Source organism: Molothrus ater, chromosome 2, assembly GCF_012460135.2.
Source record: "Molothrus ater isolate BHLD 08-10-18 breed brown headed cowbird chromosome 2, BPBGC_Mater_1.1, whole genome shotgun sequence".
NCBI classification, from domain to species: domain Eukaryota; kingdom Metazoa; phylum Chordata; class Aves; order Passeriformes; family Icteridae; genus Molothrus; species Molothrus ater.
In genome coordinates this window covers 63934592-63956314 of record NC_050479.2, presented here as the reverse complement: position 1 = coordinate 63956314, position 21723 = coordinate 63934592, and the positions used below count along the sequence as shown (strand labels likewise).

Here is a 21723-nt window from a genome sequence, read left to right as displayed (position 1 = left end):
CTGCTAAAAACTTACTGTAGGAGTCTATTAAAACATTGCTATACTTATCAGTGTTCATGAAAGTAATGTTTTTTTATCAATACTAGAATTAACTTGATAGGTGTTAGTAATATCCTAAGGTGCAATATCATGTACGTTTTAATATTTTTTCTCATTAAATAAGATGTTCTTGCTCCAGTTGATAGGAGGTACAGCTTAAAAGTTTACAAGCATTGAATGTTGCATTTCACTCAAATCTATTAAAACAGATATCTGTGTAGGCATCTTTTAAATAACTGGTGTTTCTGTTCTCTTGACATTTAAGAATATGAAAGAATCTTCTTTTTGCTGAAGCATGTGCAAGGAAGCTTACAAACCCGACTGATATTTTTACAGAATGTTATAAAAGAAGCTTCAAGGTAGGTAACAGGATTGCATTATTCTTACAAAACTGCATTGTGTTGTGCCATGTATAATTGCTGGACAATCATGCAGTTGTTTGAAACAATACTTTGCACTGCAAGTAAATAATTCCCCATGAAAGAGCAGAAAAGCATAAGCTTCTTGAGGTGTTGTTTGTAAAAGCTTACCTTTTTCCCTTGGATTTTGGCTTAAAGATGTTGGCAACTGTAACTGCCAAATCCCTGTAAATGTAGATGGACAATGGTATAGAAAGAGAAGGTAACTTTAAAAAAATAATTCCAGTTAAAGTTCAGGTGAGTGTGCTGCTAATTTGAAAATGTAATGGAGCTGCCAGTTACTTGGAATTAGGTTTTCAGAAACAGCATCAGCTCAAAATCTTGTCCTAAAAATAGTTTTTAAGTTCAGGTATGCTCATAAAGATATGTCTCTACTCTTCAGCATACTTCATTCAGAGATAGCGTAGTCCTGTCTGAGACTTTGGAAATGGAGGTGGCTTTTCTCTGAAGAAGAGTGACTTGATAAGGATTTAAACCCTGTGTTTTTCATCCAGGTAGAAACTGTTCCTTACAGTATCTTTAGACTGTCCATACTTAGCTTTCTCCATGCTTACTGAGAGGGAAAAAAGGAAAAATCTATTAGAACCAATAGTGTTTGAGTTGCAGAGAATGAGCAATTCCAGGATCTTGCAGGGATTGTAAATATAACCAGAACTTTGAGGCTTACTTTGGAAACCTCAAAGAGTAGCTGCTTCTTATTCTCTAATATGTTTTGTAGTGGTCAGCTCTTTTCCTGTGGCAGTAAGCAAATTTCATTATTAAAACCAAAATAATGTTAGGAGAAAACCGTGCCTCTCAAGGTATACTGCTTGTTGGACATTGATACAGATCCTCCCGCCTTCTATTGCCAGCTCAGTGGGGCATGTAAATTTATGTAGAATGTACTTTTCCTATAGCAACCATTGCTGTATTGTGCTTTTGCTTGATTTTTACATTGTCTGTCAGAGTTGTTCTGTATGGTCCAAATGTTCTTCCTCACTGTCACAGCACACCATAACAATACTGTTACTCTTGGAGTTTGTGGCAGCCCTTAGTGGGGTTGGAATTTTTGTGCTGTAAAATTAGGCTTTTAAGATGACCTGTAACTCTAATTTCTCTTACACAGTCTCTTTATTCCAGCTATCTTTAGTTGACAATTCTACAAAATTTGGCAGTGGTTGAGTGTTGCTCTTGGATGCATCAGGGATTGTGAGAGGCTTGTGATCTGGAAATCAGGAGAGGTACCATGTCTCTGTGAGCCAAGGGCATGGACCAGGATGCCTGACTGGAACTAGAGGCTTCTGCTGGGGTTTAGTGAAGTCACAGGACTGAACTTGGGATATAGTTCAAAATGTTTTCATTGCTGCTTGTCTTTGAACACACATATGGCTACCAAAGCATTGGTCAGAAGTGGCTTCTCAGAAGTGCAGAAATGTTGCAAGGGGGAGGGTTTGGCTGGAAACAGCTAGGAGTTGTACTTCCTGAGATAGGGGTGTAAGCAGAGGTGACAGAATGGCCTACTGATCAAATTTATACAACTGATATGGAATAGAGCTGCAGAGACTCCAGAGGTATGGAGTTTGGATGCCTGTATTTTCCTTTAATTTCTTTCTCAAAGTTTTAACTTGTGTTGTTTGTCAGGAAATCTCCTTTGCACTGTGTAATGGCTGTTCCTCCACCAGTACCAGCTTTGTTAACTTGGGTGAATGCATCATGAAGGCATGCAAATAATCCCTAAAAGCTGTTTGCCAGCTTTAGGATTATAGTTCTTTTGATGTATATTTTATTTCTGTACTTCAGAACTTCACTTCTGGAAGCAACAAACTCTTCAACTGTCTTTTTCCTGGATTTCTGAGGTAGCTGAGTGATGTTCAGCTACAATAAACTCTTGTAAATGTAGTTTTGTATTCAGCAAATGGAAAAGCAAGTTAGTGGTTTACCAGAATGTTAGGAGACGGTGTATGTATACAAATGAGGTATGTGTATACCTCATCATGCACTGCTCCTGAAGTAATAACTGAAGTTTCCAGAGTTCAGTTAAAGTTTTGTCAGTGATGTTTCACGTATTACTCTGTGTATCCATTGTAATGCTTTCTTTTAAATCCAGGTTTAAAAAACGAATGCTGATAGAACAGCTTGAGAGTTTTCTGGAAGAAATCCATCGCAGATCCAATCAGGTCAACCATATCAAGAGCAGCTAAGAAACTGCACATGGGAGAACCACAGCAGGGCACTGCTGTTCTTACTTGCATTCATTTTTGACATGCACTCTTATCTCAAGTTCCTGTACCTGAAAGAATGAGAAGCTGCTCAATAAAATGATGAGAAGTATCAATCATCCTTTTTTTTTTTTCTTCACTTCTGTTATTTTTGTAATGTGAAAAATACCACAAAAACATTTTTATTTAACTAAATTGAGAACTTCTTGCTTGTCATGGACATAAGTGTCACTTGCCCTCGGGTTCTATTTTTCTTAATCTAACCTTCAAAACTATCACCTCTTAAGGTTGAACTTTGCCAAAAAGTTGCTTTGTAATTTTCAAAAAGTAAAAAGCACATACATTAAACAAGGTAATATTTTGTATATACAGTTATTTTGGATATATTATTGTAAGTTGTATAAATGTATTTTGAAAAATATTTAAGAAAAGCACTTTTGTTATTCCATCAATAAAATCTCTATTTTAATCTTTGTGTAGGTTTGAGTATAGTTTTTATCGAAATTATTTGTTTTGCCTTCCCTTTCCAGAGCTTGTGTTCTGTTATCAGTGTTAAAGACTGAACATTGGGTTTGTATCACTGGATGGTCTGCTCTTAATCAGAATGAGTGAAAGAGAGATAATGCTGAATTGCAGCTGCAGTATATCTTGTGTACTTTGCACTTTTGGTGGCCAGCATGACAAAGTGATGTTTTATAAGCACATCTGTAGCCATGACAAACCTTGTGGTTTTATTCAGGGATACAGTGCAGTAAAGCAGGGGGAAAGTAGCCTTTGAGGAAGGCTGCACAGAGGTTTTCTGTGTCAGAAGATTTTACGGGTTTACAAGTGTGGGAACAGCCACAGAGTGCTGCTGCCTGGACACAAAATACCATTGATTGCTTTACTGGCCACATCTTTCAGCTGTCCTGGATGCTCTGGGTTATCTGCAAGGCTTTGTTTGATTCAATGGGAGCTGATTAAAACAGTCCTCTGGTGCTTTTCTTGGGAGTAGTGGTTTGCTGTCTCCACCCAAAATCTTTATGGGCCTGGGTTTCTGATGCTTGTGCCATGAGTTGCTGAACACTTGCCATATCCCAACTTTTGTCAGGATGCTGAAAACCAGCCCCCATTTTTCATGATGCCAGGAGTCACATTCAGTGTTTTTCTGGCATGTCTGTTCTATGTTTTGTATGCTTCAAAGACAGTAGAGGTAGTGCTGCTGCCTCTTTTAGCACTATTTGTTTGGTCACTGAGTGGGTATTTCTGCTTCTTACCTGCTTTGTCAAGAGCAGGCTGCCCCTGGCACATGGTAGAATCACCATCCTGGAAGCATTCAAAAAGTGTGTGGGTGTGGTGTTTAGGGACTTGGTTTAGTGGGGGACGTGGCAGTGCTGAGTTAATGGACAGACTCTATGATCTAAGAGGTGTTTTCCAACCTTAATGATTCTATGATTCTGTGTCAGTTTTGAAAATGCCTTTCAATTTCATTTTCTTTTCACAGCATTTCTCTGCTTGCTTGTTACCTTCTATATCAGCTGGGTTATAACTGTCTGAGGTCAGGCTGAATTTCAGTTTTATTCTTAAGCTTTGGACTTCAGGACAAGGAAATGAAATTGTGCTTGAAAAATAACATGACAAAGCTTTCTTGTGGGTTGTTTTCACTCAAATCACGTACATAATCAGCAACAGTCAAGCTGACTTTAGCCATGATAAAGTTAAAGAGAAGCTGTTGGCTCATTGTTAAACATTTAGGAGGCTAAACCTGTTCCATTTTTTTGCAAATGTTTATTTGGACACTGTCTTTGCTGTAGTTGTGGTACTGATGATTCCTAGACAGCTCTAAGTTTCAACAGTGTCTACAATGCAATAAGGTGGTGATTCTTGGAACAGTGATTTGCTTAAAACTTTGTTTTAATAAATACATACAATGTAGCCTTTAATTTCATTGGAGGAAAGTTCATCACAGGAGGAGCAGAAGTCAGTATATGCATTTAGTGCTTATGATGAAGGATTTGTAACTCTTCCTATAAAAAGTACTGAACCTGTAAATGAAAACAGTATTAACATTATTTCAGTTTGGGGCTGCATTTTCTAGGTGCAGTACAGTTTAAATACATAAGTTAGGCATGGAGCTAGCAGATCATAGAATTGTTCACTGTATGGAAAAACTGACTGCAATTGTATGTTTGTCTTAAAATAATCTAAACATTTCTGTATTAAAATCACCTTTCTAAATAATTGGTAACCCAAACCAGGAACCTGCTAAAATCTGAAACCTAAACTGAGCACAACAGAACCTAAGTTCTTTGTGTTCATATTTTTGTTACAGAAGAGAATGAAATGACTGCCTCAGGTTGACTGGATTTTTTTGGTTATTTGTAATGTTACCTTGCTTGTCCTTCAAAGAGAATATGCTTAAACCTGAAATTCAGATTAAAAAACTCCAAAATTTTTCAATTATTTTGAGCAGAACTATGCTATTTTAAGTATTGGAAAACATATTTCTCCTATTACTAGAAAATTGATGCAATGAATACTTTTGGTCTACATAAAGATTCATTAAGAACTTTATGGGCATAGAAGTTTTAAGCACTTTTAGACAGGTGGATGAAAAATAGATCTTGTTTACCTGTTCAAGTTTTCCATACCTCAAAAACTTGAATCACTAAGTCTGAGCAAATGAAATGACTGAATGTTTTCACTTTTTGCATTAAAAAGCTTGAATTATTTTTGATTTTGAGTTGATTGGAAGGTATGTAGTTTATGCTTCACATAAAAATCCTGTTTTACAGTCTGATTTCCTTCCTCTTTATATAATTTATATATATTGTAAACTGACAATTTTATTCACCAAAGTAAGTTTGTTCTTAATCCTGAAGAGTCTGTGGCTCATGTTTCACAGGTGAGCTTATTAATGCCTTTTCATTTTAAAATTCTGTATTTGCCAAGTAAAATACTTTTATTCATTGACTGGTAATGATTGCCAAAGCATATTTAAAACAAAATTCCAACCAAGGCAGTAATTTTCTCTTTGTATGCTTGCACTGTGGTCAAAATTCATGATAGGGGTTTTTAAAACAAAATGTTACATACACAGGTATTCACTGACTAAGAGAACAGTGTCTGTTGCTTGGAAGCAGATAAGGGGAATTATTTCTGTCTTTGTGCTAGGCCCCAGTGTTTTACTGAACCCTATAAATATCTGTATGTTCCTTGAAGGTCTAAATGGCTGTGGCCCCAGTTATGAGAGAAATGTGGTGGTTTGAACGATTTGTAGGAAAATACTTCAGGTGCAAAATTACTGCATTGTTAGGAATGATTAGAGATGTTGGATATTGGCCTGATGCTTCAGAGTAGCAAATACCTGCTAAATGGTGAATAATGCAGTTCTTTATTATTGCCAACAAGCTAAAGGGTGTTTTATTTTGGCAGACATTCTGGAGTAACTTAATGTGGTTGGATGTCTGAAATGAGACTTATAATCCACTACTGAACCTAAAGGAGCACTGTGATGCTTCACTCTAAGACGTGCTCTGCAGTTCTGTTTGGATTTTTTGGGTGCTTTTTGTTTGGTGGATGGGGAGGTCATTTGCAAGAAAAGAGTTAACAGTTGCAAAGACATTTTTGGCAGAAGTCTGTTTGCTATCACTATAAGTTTCCTTTATAGGGAAAGGTTTCTATTTTAACTACTTCAGATGTTAATCCAGCTGGTCCAGCCTGTTTGTAAGTTGAATTGCTCTGTAGAGATCAGTTTCTGATGCTGGAATGTTCAGCATCTGTAAGATCTCTCTAGTGCCTATAATTTTGATAGAAATTTTTTGAGCACATACTGCATGTCCAAAGAAGAGGATAATCTGGCTTCTTAGACTTCTATGAGTATTATACATTCTTCTTTAGGAAATGAAAATCTGTGCTTTAAAACCCCAATCCTCACTCTTTCTGTGGTTGTTTGAAGTTTCCTGGACTGAGGAATGGCATGCTATTTGTATTGATTTCAGTGCTACCTGTGTGGGATTCTGCTCCTGGAAGGCAGAGCATGCATACCTGTATTAGCTTGTCTCAGGAAAAATGTGAAAGGTCTGTCTGCTTTGAAAATAGGTGTTCGAGATCTTTTCAGTAAGACCATTGCTGTAATGCAACAAAGAAAACATCAGTAAAATGCATCTTCTTTTCTTTCCATCTTCCATACAGTGCCCTCAAGCTCTGGCTATTACCTTGACTTTTGAATTGCTTCTTTACTTTAAGACTAAAACAACAATTTTATCCAAGTGAGATCAGTCTGGCAAAATTAACATGTCAGGAGTTGTGAGACTACATGCAGGTGATTCGTGCGTATTTCAGTGCTGAAGGGTGTCTGCCTGGCATTGTATCTCAAAGGTAATTGGTGTTGTCATCACATTCCTAACTCTGCTGAAGTCCTACCTATTGTCTCACCTGTTAGCCAGTTCCTAGCTATGCTGTTCTGGTGAAAAAGATAAGCAAGGGGCAAATGTAGTTCCTTATCCAGTTGGGACACAAGCAGCAGAGAAATACCTACATCATCCTGGAATTTCTCTTGTCAGAATTCTCAACAAAGTATCTTCAACTCAGTTCATGACTGTCTTTCCTCTCGGTTGTGTGTTAATTATTCAATTAAATAAAGAGTTTTTAAGAATTATTATGGCTCAGCTATTATTAAAATACATCTTGTTTAAATAAATTCTTCCTTTTAGCTATATAGTATTAAGAATATATTGTAAAATACCCCACCACTAAACCCACCAGATCTGGATTATTTTTGAACAGTTAAAACTATTGAATTAGTTTGAAAATTCAAGTAAGAGTAAGACACAAGAAAACTAGTTTAAGAAGGCACTATTTTGGTGCTTGAAAAAAAAAAGTGCCTAGCTTCAAGTTATCATGTGACTAGATCCAAAGCTTTTAAAGTAAACAATAACTGTAATTGGAATTTTTAAAATCTGCTTGTCAGCTTGGTCTGACTGGAGTTAAGGGATGTTTTTGCATTGGTTTCAAGGGGATAAAGGTATTTTTCTCTTAGTTTTTCAAGTGTAACTGAAGTCACCTTAAAGTGTTTCTTTTGTATGGGCCTTACCACAAAGTTATTAAAAATATTACTGCTCTGATAGAGGTTAAAACTGTTACAAAACTTAAACTGTACAGCTCTGCAGAAAGGTTAACTTAGTTATGCCAGATGTGCTCTGCACACCCTGGTATGTACACGTGTGTCTTATTCGGGGTTGTTTCTAGAGGAATACTGAATACATCAATTCAGGTGTGCCCAGGTTCCTTTTTGGCATTGCAGCTGTGAGATGTTGGAGCGAGGGGATGTGCAACAGTTTGGGCATCACAGTGAGATGCACTGCCATGCTCTCTACATGCCTCTTGAATTCCTCCCTGGGAGCAAGGAGGAGAAGTGATAGAGTGCCCTGCTCCCCAGCCAAGGACCCACCAGCACTTGTGATGTGGAGCACATTTATCCTGGGTACAGCCCAGGGAAGCAGGAAGATGAGATGTGGTTAATGGTGAATGAGTCATGTACTGACTGGGAAGTCCATGGCTGAGATTTTGCTCTGAGTCTCCCACTCACCCAGACCCATCTGCTCATGTGGAAGTGGTCTGTTAGCAGGAGCTACTGCACATGAAGGTCACACTTCAAAGTATATGAGAATCAAGCTTGTCTGCATAAGACTTGTCCATCATTACCATTAATGCTATCAAAGAAATCATCCTCAAATCCTATAATAGTTCAGGGGCTATAGACAAAATATTACTAACCTTTTTTCATTTTTTGTTCTTATGATCTGAACAAATAGATATTTAACCAGCAGAAAAATAAGTGGTATATTTTCTCAACCTGAATTTTCCCTGAACTGGCAATGTTGTTTTTTTCATTTCAGCCATTACACCTTAGTCGGACATCAAAAATTAGTTTCTTATGAGCAATTGCAAAGGTAAAATGGAAATGTGTTAAATACAAAAGTTTGTTAGGCATACATGTGAATTCTACCATGCTTGTTTGTTTTGTTTTAAATAAAAGACTAGTAGTTGGTTTTATAGTGGTAAGCTCCAGAAGTGAGAAGTTTGTCTGAGTATTTGATTTACCTGTAGCTCCTGATGCCTTTGTACCATCTTCTGTTACTTCAATCTCTGCTTTGTGGATAGCTTCTGAAATATAAAGACTATCTTGCTCTGCAAAACCCCCAAAATTAATAAGTTATTTTCTGCATTTCATTACAAACATATTTAAAAAAAATAATCAGAATGCTTTTACCTTTTTTTTTGTGCAGAATCTAAGGATCACATAACTGTTATGTATTTCAGCCTTTGACTGTTCTCCCACTATATGGTTAGAGTGGATTGAATGCTGGATGGGAGTTACTAGTTTGAGAGGTCTCAGCTTTGTGGTGGAAGGCAAGGTTACATAGTGAAAATAGAAACTTTAACAGTGAGGGCAATGAAAGAACTGAAGAACCCTTGGAAAGGAAAATGTAGAAAAAATGTTCTTCAGGAAGAAACAATGGAAGTGACATAAAATGAATCTTGGAAAAGAATTAATTTCTGAAAGACACTGAAGAGAGTGTTACAAGTCTCTTTTTCTCCAGCTGCCTGTACAAGGCAGAAAGCAGGAAAGGTAGAGAAGTTTTTTTTTTTCTTGTCTGAATTCAAGGATCAAGTCCAACATGTAGGTAAAATCAAAGAAATGCTAAAAGAGAATTTTATCTATTTCTGTATTAATTTTGTCTAGTCAGAAAAACTGGGAGGGAATCAAGCAGGACAAAACTAAGGAGAGGAAGAATTTTAAAAAGTAGATAAATCTTACACATTGTTGAGGGGGAAAAAACCAAGCTTTCAAGTCTAAAAAAGCTATTTCAGGTCTGAAATGAAGTAACACATTTGTTTGCTAAATGTGATCTGAGAGTAAATATTTCAAAGCTTATCCTTCTGCTTCATACAGAAGAGGAAATGAAAACTTACCTATGAAAATTTACCTATTTTTTCCCCCAGCTATTGGTTAAGTAAAAGATACATTTTCCTTGTGAACTCTGCCTTACATAACTCTTAGACCACATAGAACCCTACTGCTATGACATGGTGCTGTAAGGCTAGAACTAAATAGGGTCTCAACATATCCTTTATTCCATAACCCTGCCAGGGCAGGATCAAATACTTCTACAAGTATCCTGTATGCCAAAAGCCAAAGGGAAGCTGCTAAATTATATTGTTTATGGAATTAATTTCCCCAAAGTGTTTATCTTATTTAAATAGATATTACCTTTATAAAATACATCCTTGTGTAATTTATCAGTATATTAACATTTGTTTGCAATAAGCAAAACAGCAGTGAGCAGTAACAAATTATTTTAATGTTCATCGCTGTGCAGTCTGAGATCTATATTGCAATGGAACATTGCTATGTTCAATTTTAAGAGCAGCATAAAAAACTCCATGAGTAATGTGCCTTCTGAGGTTCATCCCCAGAAAGCAACTTTTCTGTAAAAGCAGGTTTGTCTGAATTGGAGCAATTTCATTTATTCACTCACATGCACAAGAATGTGAGCTGCTTGCTGGGCAGCTACCACTCCCAAGTCTTTACTGTGAGCAGAAATGACTTAAGTTGAAATATTTTGTTGCTGGAAGGAGTCAAAAAGAATAAATAATGTGGATTCTTTATTTTTCATTCAATATTAAATGGGGACAAATTTTCCAAGGAGCAGAGGAATTTAACCATAACAACAGTATTTTAGCAAAGGGAAAGTATAACTTTGTATACTGATTACTGGATTAGCAAGATAATATAGCCTGGGCATAAACCAGTATTGTTTGCAGTGTCAGGAGTTGGAATATACACTTGTTGGTCCAGCATCCCTCTCACTGTTAAATAACTATTTGAAAACGCAAACAGGAATGTAAGTTTTACTAAAGCATCCTAAATTTCTGAATAAATAACCATTTTCCCAGGCCTACACTGTCCTGACAGTTTTAATCATATAGACAAGAAAAAAGTAAGTTCAAGACCAAAACCAAACCTGTCCTTTTCAGGTTCCTCTTTCCTAGAAAACAGCTCAAAATACAGTTGCAGTTGAGTATGAATTGAGCTTTAGAGTTTCACAGATAAAGAAGTACAATCAATTCAGAAGAGTCAGGCAGGTCTAACAAATCATTCAAATGTAAGAATCTGCAACTATTGGGTCAAGGATCATTTTGTATTCAGTCAAGCCTCTTACCTGAAATGCCTTTAAAATTAGCAGTGATGAGATCAAATGCATCTCTAATTCCCAAGGCAGAAAGAACTGTCTTTAGGTCAAAAAGGCTTTGAATACTGAACCTGAAATTAATATGATAGAATTTATTTAAATGCAGGATTTGTAGAGTTTTGTAGAATTAAACGCCATCAACAGATACAATTTATTTCAAGCCTTTGCATTTCATCCATCTCTTCCTGTATGAGCCTGGTGCATTGTCTGATGGTGTATTTGCAGAAAAGTAGCTCACTTTCACCTGAAGCCATTAAAAGAAGGAATCCCTCTGTTGCAATCAGATTGCTACTAAGTCTTCTTGACATGTGAATTCTGCATTTGCATGAAGTTTTCTCTTTCTAATGTTATTTTTGGCTATAGCAAATGGCCCTTGGAAATATTTCCCAAAAATTAGCTTGAAGAAAACAAATATTAATGTCCACACTGGTTTTCAGTGCTCTGTTAATGTGATGAATATGTTGTAGGGGACATGTATAATGAAGCCCTTCCATACTAGTCCATACAATGGATACAGCCACATAAAGCCTTCTGTGCCTAATTCCTCCTGCTATGCAATTTCACTGGAGTAGATGATAGAAAATACCTCCAGCATAGGTGTTTGCTAAAACAACAACTGACTAAAGTGGAAAATGGATGAGTGAAACCTGCTTTGTGCATGGAAAGATGGTTATGGCTGCTGGAGGGGGGCCAAGCTCTTTGTCCCATGCTTTTTTAGTACTCTGGCAAGTTTAAGAAAAACAAAATAGTGCGTCTTTAGGAGGTTATATGTTTGTTCTTCCTTAAACAAAGAGAAAAGTGAGTGTGGGAAAGGTCTAGCAACATTTCTCTGGTTTAGATCCTTAAAGGATTTATACCCCAAACAAATTGTAAGTAAAAGCTGTAGGATCAACTGAAATACTTTGGTTTTTTTTTAAACAGTACAGAGTGTAACCAGAAAGTCTTGTCATTCCTGGCTCACCTCTTTGTGGTTTAAGAAAGGGTTAGAACATCTCTGATCATGTGATAAATAATGAAACCAAAAGCATGTAATTTGATTTTGCTCACACACTGCTTGTGTCAGCGCTGGTCACATGGAATTCTGACAGCTAAAGTAGTGAATCCATTGTGCTAACATTGCTTACCTAGGCAGAAAAATGTCCATCTTTGTTCTCTTCAAGCTGTTGGCCCAGAGGGTTATGGTTTTGGCAGAAAGGTGAGACTCAATCTGGGACAGAGGTGTTCTTTTGTGGCTGGGAAGGACTAGGAACATACTGAGTTTCTCTCCCAGGTAGGGTAACTCGACCACGCTGAAAGCCTCCAGAGCTGCAGTCTGGAACTGGCCTGTGGGTGGGCAAAGAGAGATCTTATTTCATCATTCAAGTGGGAAGAAAACCCTGAACCCACAACCCATGCTGGGATCAGCAGGCAGTTCAGAGCAGCTGTGGTGTAAGGAGTGGTCTCCAGCTCCTGGGCTCCTGAAGCCAGCTCAGGCTGCTGTGAACTCACCTGAACAGAGCTGAGTGTGCCAGAGACACAGATACCTTGGCAGAGCAGTGTCAGTGCCAAGCAGTGTCAGCACCTGAAGAAACACCTCAACAGAGCATGGGTATTTTATTACTGTTCCATATAACAGCTGTCCTGCTTGCTTGGTTTGGGGACAAAAACCCCAGAACTACCAAGGCAATGACAGCAGCTATGATGACTCTTCCCACAATGTATGTTCTTTGAATGATCTTACAATTTTATCATATTTTTCACTAAAATTTTACATACAACAGATAGGAATTACAAAAAGAAAATGCAGAGTGTCCCAGCTGATTAATTGAAACCTACTTTGGCTCATGTTTTCATCTTTACTACTTTTAAAAATCAATTTTAATCTTATTTCAATAAAAAATAGTTATATTAAACAAGAGCTAGTATATGCTTATTTAAGCATTGACTATTTTTATTTAAGCACCAAATTTATAATTTTTTAAAATCTAGGTACAGAGACTTATCACAGTCAGATGAAGGTCATAAAAAGTAGTCTCAAAAGTAAAAGAGAGAGAAAAGCTGGAGTGCTTCCAAACTTGCAATTCATTTTACAGCAATTTGTAACAGCCATTTAAAAGTACCATTTTCATCCCATATTCCAAAAAAACAATTAATCCAGACATTCCTAATGGATTCTGTTATACAATAGAACAGATTTGGCTGTCACAATTTTGCTTCCTTATTTTTTCATCTGAGAATCCAGTAAGTAGCATTTCAGGAACACTCAGCAATAGTTAGTGGGCCAGGAGTTAAGTACAGCTTAAGTACAAGGCACAAGTGAAAGTCTTACTGCCTTTACTGCAGGCCATCCAAAATATTGAATGTACACCTCCTTCACCCAGTTGTAGCTGTTGTATCTTCAAGAATAGATGCTCACAGTACTTGAGTCAGTGGCTGTAAATAACTGTGTATGGATAGCTCATGGTCATAATACCTAAATATTTGTCAATAAATACATAACTATAGGATGTCTCAAATATTTTGTGTACGGTGTTTGTTAGTTTTGCAGATATGGATTAGATAGGATTTGTTAAGTGTTGATTGTTCTGCTAGATTAAATTTTAGGCTCTTAGCCCTCCTGCCTTGCAATCTGGAGAGAGAATTGCTCTGTTAAAACCAACTCCCAGCATGTGGATAATTTGCTGGGAAAATATGTTCTGCTTTCTAATGGGCAGGCACGGAAGATTTATATTCGCACTGCACTGGACATGAGTGGTATGAGTGGTATAATTTGTTGGCATGCTGGTATTTTGAAGTCAGCACATTCTGCACAAAGGTTATACAATCCTTATTTATTAATTAGAAAGAAATTCAAGACTTTAGATTATTGAGTTAGAACATTTAGTGTTTGTTGAAGTAATTTTGAGCATCCCATAAGGATTACACATATGCTAAATTAGAATTCAAACGTCGTTAACAAATTGCTTGCAAAAATGAATATGTAAAATGGTTGTGGTGTTTAAGAAGTGTGTGTGAACAGTAATGTTGACATTTTCTTAGAGCAGTCTTACTTGTCCCCAGGTTTGGTTTGTTCTCTGTGGCAGTGTTAAAAGGATAAACAATGTTGTAAATGCTGCAATTGATAACAGGCCACAGCTTATCTTTCTCACTCTGTGTTTCAGATCCTTGTGGGACACAGCTGCTATCATTTAATAATGAAGGACAGTCATCTCAGTCCTCTCTACAGTTGTACTGAGCCAGTCTTTTGCATTAATTTTGAACTGATTTGTTAGAAATTTTTCTGGATTTTTTAGTGACAAAGATTGAATTGGCCCAATCAAATCTGACAACCAGCAAATTTCAAATGATCCCTTCTATTTTGGCTTTGCTCAAAAATCTCTCCAGCTGCAAAGAGCTCACACATTTCAGCCTGGATGAAAGGTAATCCAAATATTTTGTCTATCCTTTTCTGTGCAAAAATGTAGTGCTCTAGCTACCTACTTAAGGATGATAGGATGGAGTACCTTGTGTTTTGGCAAGTGGTCAAAAGTGCACAACAAATTATTTCACATCAACTTTGCAAGGACTCTGGAGCAAATATATTGTCAGAGAATGCAGCTCAGCTGTGGAACTCCTGGTAATTGGCTTTACCTGAGATCTCTACTTGTACAAGCAACAGCAGCATCCTGCCTTCTGTCATTTAATAATCTGGGTCCTCAACGACCACCCCAGAATATGAGAAGAACTTGGATGTGGAATTGCAAATGAGTCAGCAAAGATTTTTAATAGCCTGATGATTCAGTTTTTTTCCCATTACTAGGGAGCAGGAGTACATTTGTAAGAAAAAGAAGGCAATCTCAGAAACTTTAGGTGTGTCTTTGAGAAGTTTTAGGACACTCTGGAGAAAAGAATAATCAGGTCACAGAGAGAAATAGAAAGTGAAATAAATTGCAATATCATGTAGACTGGCAAACAAAGTTATAAACTTTTTTGACTTGTTAACTAATTTGATAAAAAAGCATAGATTCAGCCATCTAATTTTAGGTAAAACATTAAATATGGTTTCACTGTGCCACTATTTACAGGTAGAAATGGTGGCACTTAGAACCAGAAAGGCAAGGCAGCAAGCAGCCTCTTGAAGGGGAAACTACAATGAGCAAAGGTACAAGAGGCTGAAAAGGATCACTAGTAGTTTTCTAAAGTATTGCCAATGCTCAAGACTTTTATCAAAGACAAACAGTGAGATGTTTGTCATGTTTGCCATGAAGACTGGAGTGATGAAAAGAAAATGGTGGGTCAAAAACACACAAAGAATTTATATACCCCTGGAGATTTCCCTCCTCCTGATTTACCTAGGGAAAAAATGCCAAAAGGAAAAAGGCCCTAGTGGGGCCAACCTTGTGTAACCACCCTGAGCCAGTTCTGCAATACACTACACGAGGTATTTTTATCAAGACATAGAGACTGTGAAAACATTTTATCAAGCATGTGTATGCCCTCATTGACAGTTTTGTGTACATTTCTGGTCATTTTCAAGAAAAATTAATTTAAATTGGAAAAGTTCAAAAATAGAACCAGTAGAGAATTTGGAGCATTTGGTTTTTGAATAGTTTAGAAGAGCCTGGATCTTCATCTTAGCTATTAGGAAACTGAGAGAAAATTTGGTGACTTGCAATTGCATTTGGGAGTAAATATCAAAGCTGAGGAGAAGCTATTTAACTTAAAGGATAAATCAGTCAGGATGTTAAGAGATACAAATCTGTCTTGAAAAAAATTAGATTTGGAATTTGGACAGTTTTTACCCAAGTGCAGTTCTGAAATTTAGAGTAGGAGAGAAAAGAGCTTTTTATATTTTGAAAGAGATTGTGTAGCTAACTGGCACAATTCCTGGTGGCAGAAAATTACGCCTGCAGCATGAGTCCTTCTGTCAGCAACCTACATACATCAAATCTTTGAAAGTAGCCTACACTGTATTCATATGTTATACAAATAAAAGTCTGACCTATATTTATACTGTTTTAAGCTCATGCTGAGATCATCCGCTGATTTGGTATACATGACATAAGAATTTATTTGCTTTTTCTAGAATTTGTCCCTCAAGATCTGCAGTTTTTCCCTAAAGACTTGGAGACCGGCTGTGACCACATCTGCAGGTCTGCAGTGCTGGTGCTCCTGGTTATGCTCTGCTCCCTCTGGTGCTCACACATTCAAGGGACAGTGATTTGGCTGAGGGGCCAGGAAATTTCTTACCCAGCAAATCAAATTGGTAGGGGCTTGATATAATTTTAGTCTTAATTGCCCCTCTGTCATAGGGTCAGATGTGATTCCTACTGTAGCCCCTTCCTAGCCAGCTTTATTTAACCAGCTCCATGCAATTGTAAAGGACTTTGTATATTGCAGTGTATCAGTCAGTCATCTCAGTCATCAGTCAGTCATCCCTCAGTCTCTCATCTTTCTTTCTCCTGGGACAATGTATTGGTGCCTTTTGACTGTTTCCTACAGCTGACAAGTTTGTAATGGAGTAGTGGGAGGTGTTGGTCTATGAGGGATGGGACAGGGACTGTAGATATTTTAGAAACCATTTTGAACCCAGGATCTGTTTTATGATTGCCTGGAATTTTGAGGAGTCAATTTGGTCACCTCGGTGATCTTTTCATTTGATGGGACTTTTTCTGAGACTCTCCAAGCTGGGAAAACAACTAATCTTGTTGTGTGATATCTGGGGAAATGAAATAAATCTGTTCCATATTGCACAGTAGATCAAATATGGATCAAGGACAGTTACCATAGTTAACTTCAGCTGTGTGGTGCATGGTAGGCACTTTCAGGGTCAAGCCCTCTGGTGTGGTAAAAGGCAACATCTGGGAATCCATGAAGGAAAACTTCTTTTGCCACGTGCTTCTGAAGTACAGGGTGCTCACCAGGGTGACCTGGCTGAGCGATGACCGAGGGCTCTCTGGTGTCATCCCGTGCATATCCCCATCTGCAAGGAAAAGAGACAAGGCAGGGGGACACATGCAGTCTTACATGCCCAGGCCTAAAGGCCAGGTCCATGTGACTAAATAAAGCAAGCTGAGACCACTGTCCTTCCCTAAGGCTAAGAGACACACCTCACAAGGCACTGCTCACCCTCTACCTTCCCCTCCCCAGTTACACCTGCACCTCACTGGGGCTGCCTGTTGGTCCATGCTCTCTCCATGGTTGAGATTGAGCTGGCCAGTGCTTTTATTCCCCATTGTGACTTGTTAAACTCAGAGTCTGGCTGCTGAGCTTACACCTCTGTGTGTCCCCTGTAGCACCATGAAAGCATTCAGTGCCATGAATATGGTCCAAGGGGAATTTGGCAGTTCCTAATTAAAACTGAGAACACTGCAAATGATTGCCTTAAAAATTAAGGGAACAAGAAAAAATGGTTAGCAGCTTGACACTGCTTACAGATTCAGACCTATTCCAGCTCTTTCTTCACATTACAGATGAGTGTTAGCACAAGAATTAGGTTTCCTGCCTTGGTTTGGGCAACACAGAGCGTGGCAAAAATCTTTATGCTTGGTTAAATGCAATTCCTCCCATTATTCTTTTTTTACATTTCATTCATGTGCAACAATTCCTGTGGGTCCCTATGGTACCTGCAAGGTCAGTGGTGATCCACTCCTGTGTGTGGGTGGTGTTGGGGTCGGTGAGGTTGGTTTGGAGCAGGCTGCTGTTGGCCCAGCGCGCGGCACGCTTGGCGAAGTCGGGCGAGAGCTGCACGCCTGCATCCACAAGGAGGGAACATCCCAGCTGGACCACTGTGCCTTGGCTGGAGTCAGTCACTGCTTCATCCACCGTGTGCATGAAATCCTGCACGCTTTGATCTGCCGGACAAGAGAGAGAAACTGCAATTGTGCTGAGGCTAAGGACAGCAGGGATTGCCCCAGGTCTCTGCAGCTCTCAGCTCCAGTGCTAACGCTGGTGCCCTCTGACTGTTAAAGCCCCATAACAACTGGAGCACCCTTGACTTTGTGGATTATTCCTGTCAAGCACTGCTACCACAGGCAGTGATGCACTGGGGGTTGGAAAGCTCCCTTCATGTGTCTGTAGAAATCACTCCAGTGCAGATGTGTCAAGTGGCCAGTCTCATGCCAGGCTCACAGTTCTATGCAGACACAGTTCTTAACAGTTCTTAAGGTAGTTATTCTTTCTTGGTCAGTCTCTGAGTTCCCACCAGTGAGATCTAGTGCCTCTGGCCATGACTGTCTGAGCTGCCAATGCCACAACTCTGCTATCTCCTTCTCCTGATGTTATTCGCCTATCTGAGGAAAGGCATTTCTCTGATGGCCCTTCTGCCACCCTTGGCCCTTAGGTGTTGTTTAATTTCTTGAAGGATTGTGTCCCAAACTGCCCCAGTATTGCTGATGAGCCCTGGCTAAACTGAGCTGATAAATTGCTTCATGTGTTACAAGTGACTCCTTTATTTATACAGTCTACAACAGTGGGCTTTTTTCTTAAGAAAACTTTTTTAAAGAAAACATGGTCTGAAGTGTAAAGTATTGTTCTTGTGTGTCTTGCATTGGTATGGGAGCACTTGGTGAGCTCTCTGGAAGATGTGAGAAGTCAAAGATGGTAAATTAGAAGCAGAGATGAATGTGAGGAGTGGTATCCCAAACTTATGACTTCACCAAAGTGCTTAGCTAACCAAAGTCCGAATTCTTACTTTGACAACAGCTCAAAATTGCTTTAATTAAACAGCAAGGAGAAATCATTTTAAAGCATGTCATTTTGTCTGTGTTACCTAGAGATACATCCCATTATACATTGTTTTTGTTAGTACTGGAATAAAGGTGAACAAATTTCCCAAACATTGAAAGATGTTTACAAGCGCATCTAGGAGCAGATTCTCTGTGAGCAGTGAATAAAGCATCGATGTTTTCAATGTTTTCAGCCTGCTAAGGTTTTAACCATAATTGGTTAGGGCAGACCAACATAAACATTAATGCAAACATCTACTGGAAGAAAAGATTTTTTTCATATATGCATACATACATAATTTGGGTTCATTCATCTTATAGGAAATTTCATCTAAGCATTTAATTTATTTGTTTGATTTAGATCATTTGAGGAAGTGGTTTCCTTTCAAGTTATTGGAAATACGCTGTATACCAATAACAATAGATCCCATCCTACTTTGTTTTCACATTCATGCATTAATATTGCTGAAAGCCAGAGCTCATGTGGTTTATGCCACAGACAGCTGAAATGGAGATAAAATGTCTGTTTGCCATGATGTGCCACATGAGAAGAAGAGAGCATAAAAGAGCTAGCGGGTCATTAACAAACCCTGCACTTCTCTGTTAAATTTTCTGTGAAGATCTGTGCTTGAATTTAACTTCTAAATGTTATTCTGTAAGGTCCTTTCATAATAAGTGAGCCCCTAATGACCAGAAGTGTCAAGCAAGGTATAATCCTTGTATGCATTTATGTTGTTTAGGAATTGAATTTACAGAAATAGGAGTCCTGTAGGCAAGACTTTGTTATATCAGCTGCTCATAATTTAGATGCACTGTTCCTGTGTCAGTGCATGCAGCTGTATCTGTATGGATCAGCCAGAGTTAGCTCTTACTGCTGTGCTGGGGTTGAATATCAATGCTGCACAGAATGGTGGTGGTGACTGAGCTGGTTACAGCACAGGACAATGAAATTGCTGTGCGTTTTAGTCTTCATACCCTGAAGGTAAATTTTATGCTGAGAAATAGCAGTGTTATCTCTATACATAAGTATTGTATGTAAGCTGCAAATTTTGAAGATGAGGCAGTCATCTGCTTTTCATAAACATTCTGCCCATAATGTAAAATAGTTTTTGACATGTGATTTGAGATGGTAGGATAATCCAGGGCTAAAATGAAAACAGCATCCTTAAATTCAGCTGACTTAATGCTGGATTTAAAGACATCTGTCTTTCCCATATCCCTTCCAAATTCCCAGTGAGTTTTATATTTTAGCCTGCTTTCAGGGAAAGATGCAATTGCACCATCCATCTGTCAACATTTATCTATGTCTGCCAGTCTCCTTCTGATAACTTTTCATCTTTTTGGCCAGTTGTAATAGCATTAGAAAAGTCTTAAATATAATTCAGCTTCTACAGGTTTCATACAATTTTTTAGTGGGACAGGAGAGAAAACCACTGTTCTCTGCCTGGCAGTTCTTTGCAGAGCACACAAACGAGACCAGGACAGAGTGGACACAATGGACCTCTGGCAAGCCTGGAGTAATTCTGCTGCTCAGGGAAGTAGCTTTTCTAGATGTAGCTGTATTTTGTGTCATAAGAGAGTAAGTACTGATTCAGAAAAAAGAGGAATAATAATAACCTGTTTGTCAACTACTCCCTTGAGTTTTCCTTTGTCCATCTGATACCTGGCTGTCAAAGACAGAGAAAACCATCTTGCAGTGAGAGAGAAAGCAGAAGTTTAGTATGATGTGTGCAATTCCTGTCACCTTTGTAAAGCTGTAACTTTATTACAAAAAGTAAGACAATAAGGATTTTTTTAAAGTACATTACCATGAATGCTGTATCCTAGGACATCTTGCAGCTCTGTAAAGGTATTTCCTTGAGCTCCAAACTGCAGCAGCTCCAAAGAAACAGCCACACTTGCTGGAGAGACTACCAGATTGGTCCTGTTCTCTGCTTCAGACACCTGCCGGTAGAGACTGATGGCAAATTCAGTCTTCAGCTCTCTCAACTCATCATAGGAGATGCAGTTTCCTTTGGCTGTGCAGCAAGCAGACAGGATGAATGCAGAGAATAAAATGGGCAACATGAAGATGAGCTGGGAACAGTCTCCACCAGCTAATACCTGCAATTAATGACATGGATATATTTAGAAAAACAATAGGCTGAGCTGGCAGAGGAACTTTCCATCAGTGTTGAGATGTCACTTGCAATAGTAATGATAACTGTTAAAATACTTGTCCAGGTCTACTCAGTAGCTACTGACATGAAAAAGAAAAGAAAATAGGTATGTATGGACGTGCTGATGACTCTGTGGACTAACGAGAATTGAATTTTCCAGAATGCTGTAGCATGTAAGATGGTATTCCATTACAGAGCATGGAGACACACAGTCTCTTGGTTAAAAATTAGCTACATGCACGCATGATGGGACACCTCAGTGCAATCTCCATGCTGCTGAGCACCCACAGCTCCTTCCTGTCCCCAGCAGAAAGGGGGTCACACCCAGCACTCCCAGAAGGAAGGCCACCCCTTGTGAAGTGTAGAAATCTAATAATTGGAGCCTCCAGGCTGGGCTTTGGATCCAAGTTTGCAAAAGGCTGGCTTCAAATTTCCCCCCCAGATATTCCTTCTGTGAAATTTATGCCAGTGAAAGAAAAGGTGGTATTTGCAAAAGGCTCCAGTGCTTACAGCACAAAATCACCACATCAGATTTTTATGGGAAATCAAGCACTGGTCAACGTTCTACTAAGAGACACTTAGATTCATATTTAAAGGAATAATGTTAAAATGAGAGAATAGCTTTCCTTACAGAATTCCACATTTGAAGATTGTATGCAAGTATATTTTAAAAATTACTGCGCCTTCTTTCACCTCAGGATTTCCTACAAATCTTTCTCCATGCCCTTTGCTCCAGAGAGCACCTCTAATGCTTTGTATTTACTCACAGTTAGCTCTGTTAAATTGTCTTGCCTTTCTGTGTCCTTCTGGGTGCCTGAATGGAAGCTGCCTATGAAGGTCTTGTCTCCTTCTTTAATAGGTAGTGGAGCAAAGACTAAGTCATGAGACTGCATTTAAAGGGATAGTCAGTGATCAGAGTCTCTGTCGGCGATGTCTGTACCACTCTGTCCAAATTCCTGTAGGCTACAAGCTCTATGGAGAGCCAG

General features: G+C 38.5%; 2 protein-coding genes across 3 annotated transcripts in view; one reads left to right on the top strand and one right to left on the bottom strand.

Annotated features, from left to right (window-relative positions):
* INTS6 (integrator complex subunit 6) overlaps nucleotides 1-3125 on the top strand; it is a 38848-nt gene extending 35723 nt beyond the window's left edge. For both annotated transcript variants that reach the window (XM_036407003.2, XM_036407010.2), the window contains 2 exons: nucleotides 305-398; nucleotides 2545-3125. In XM_036407003.2, coding sequence (XP_036262896.1) covers nucleotides 305-398; nucleotides 2545-2638 — 188 coding nt within the window. In that variant the 3' untranslated portion in view covers nucleotides 2639-3125. The remainder of the gene's footprint in view (nucleotides 1-304; nucleotides 399-2544) is intronic.
* Nucleotides 3126-4495: 1370 nt separating this feature from the next.
* Nucleotides 4496-20645, bottom strand: SERPINE3 (serpin family E member 3). Its single transcript, XM_036380633.2, has 8 exons — nucleotides 20387-20645; nucleotides 17478-17705; nucleotides 16637-16834; nucleotides 12018-12216; nucleotides 10864-10964; nucleotides 8741-8827; nucleotides 6683-6766; nucleotides 4496-4680 (listed from the first exon to the last, which is right to left on the bottom strand). The coding sequence occupies exons 1-8, from the start codon at nucleotides 20643-20645 to the stop codon at nucleotides 4637-4639; spliced, it is 1200 nt and encodes a 399-aa protein (XP_036236526.2). The 3' UTR covers nucleotides 4496-4636.
* Nucleotides 20646-21723: the final 1078 nt, after the last annotated feature.

Excerpts from the sequence above, each read along its gene's own strand:
- SERPINE3 (XM_036380633.2), bottom strand. The coding sequence starts at position 20,645 with ATGTTGCCCATTTTATTCTCTGCATTCATCCTGTCTGCTTGCTGCACA. Across the intron at positions 12,217-16,636 it reads CACAGCTGAAGTTAACTATG|GCCAGTTCCAGACTGCAGCT; the intron begins GTAACTGTCCTT and ends GCCCACCCACAG. Across the intron at positions 4,681-6,682 it reads CCTGAGACAAGCTAATACAG|GTTCAGTACTTTTTATAGGA; the intron begins GTATGCATGCTC and ends TTTCATTTACAG.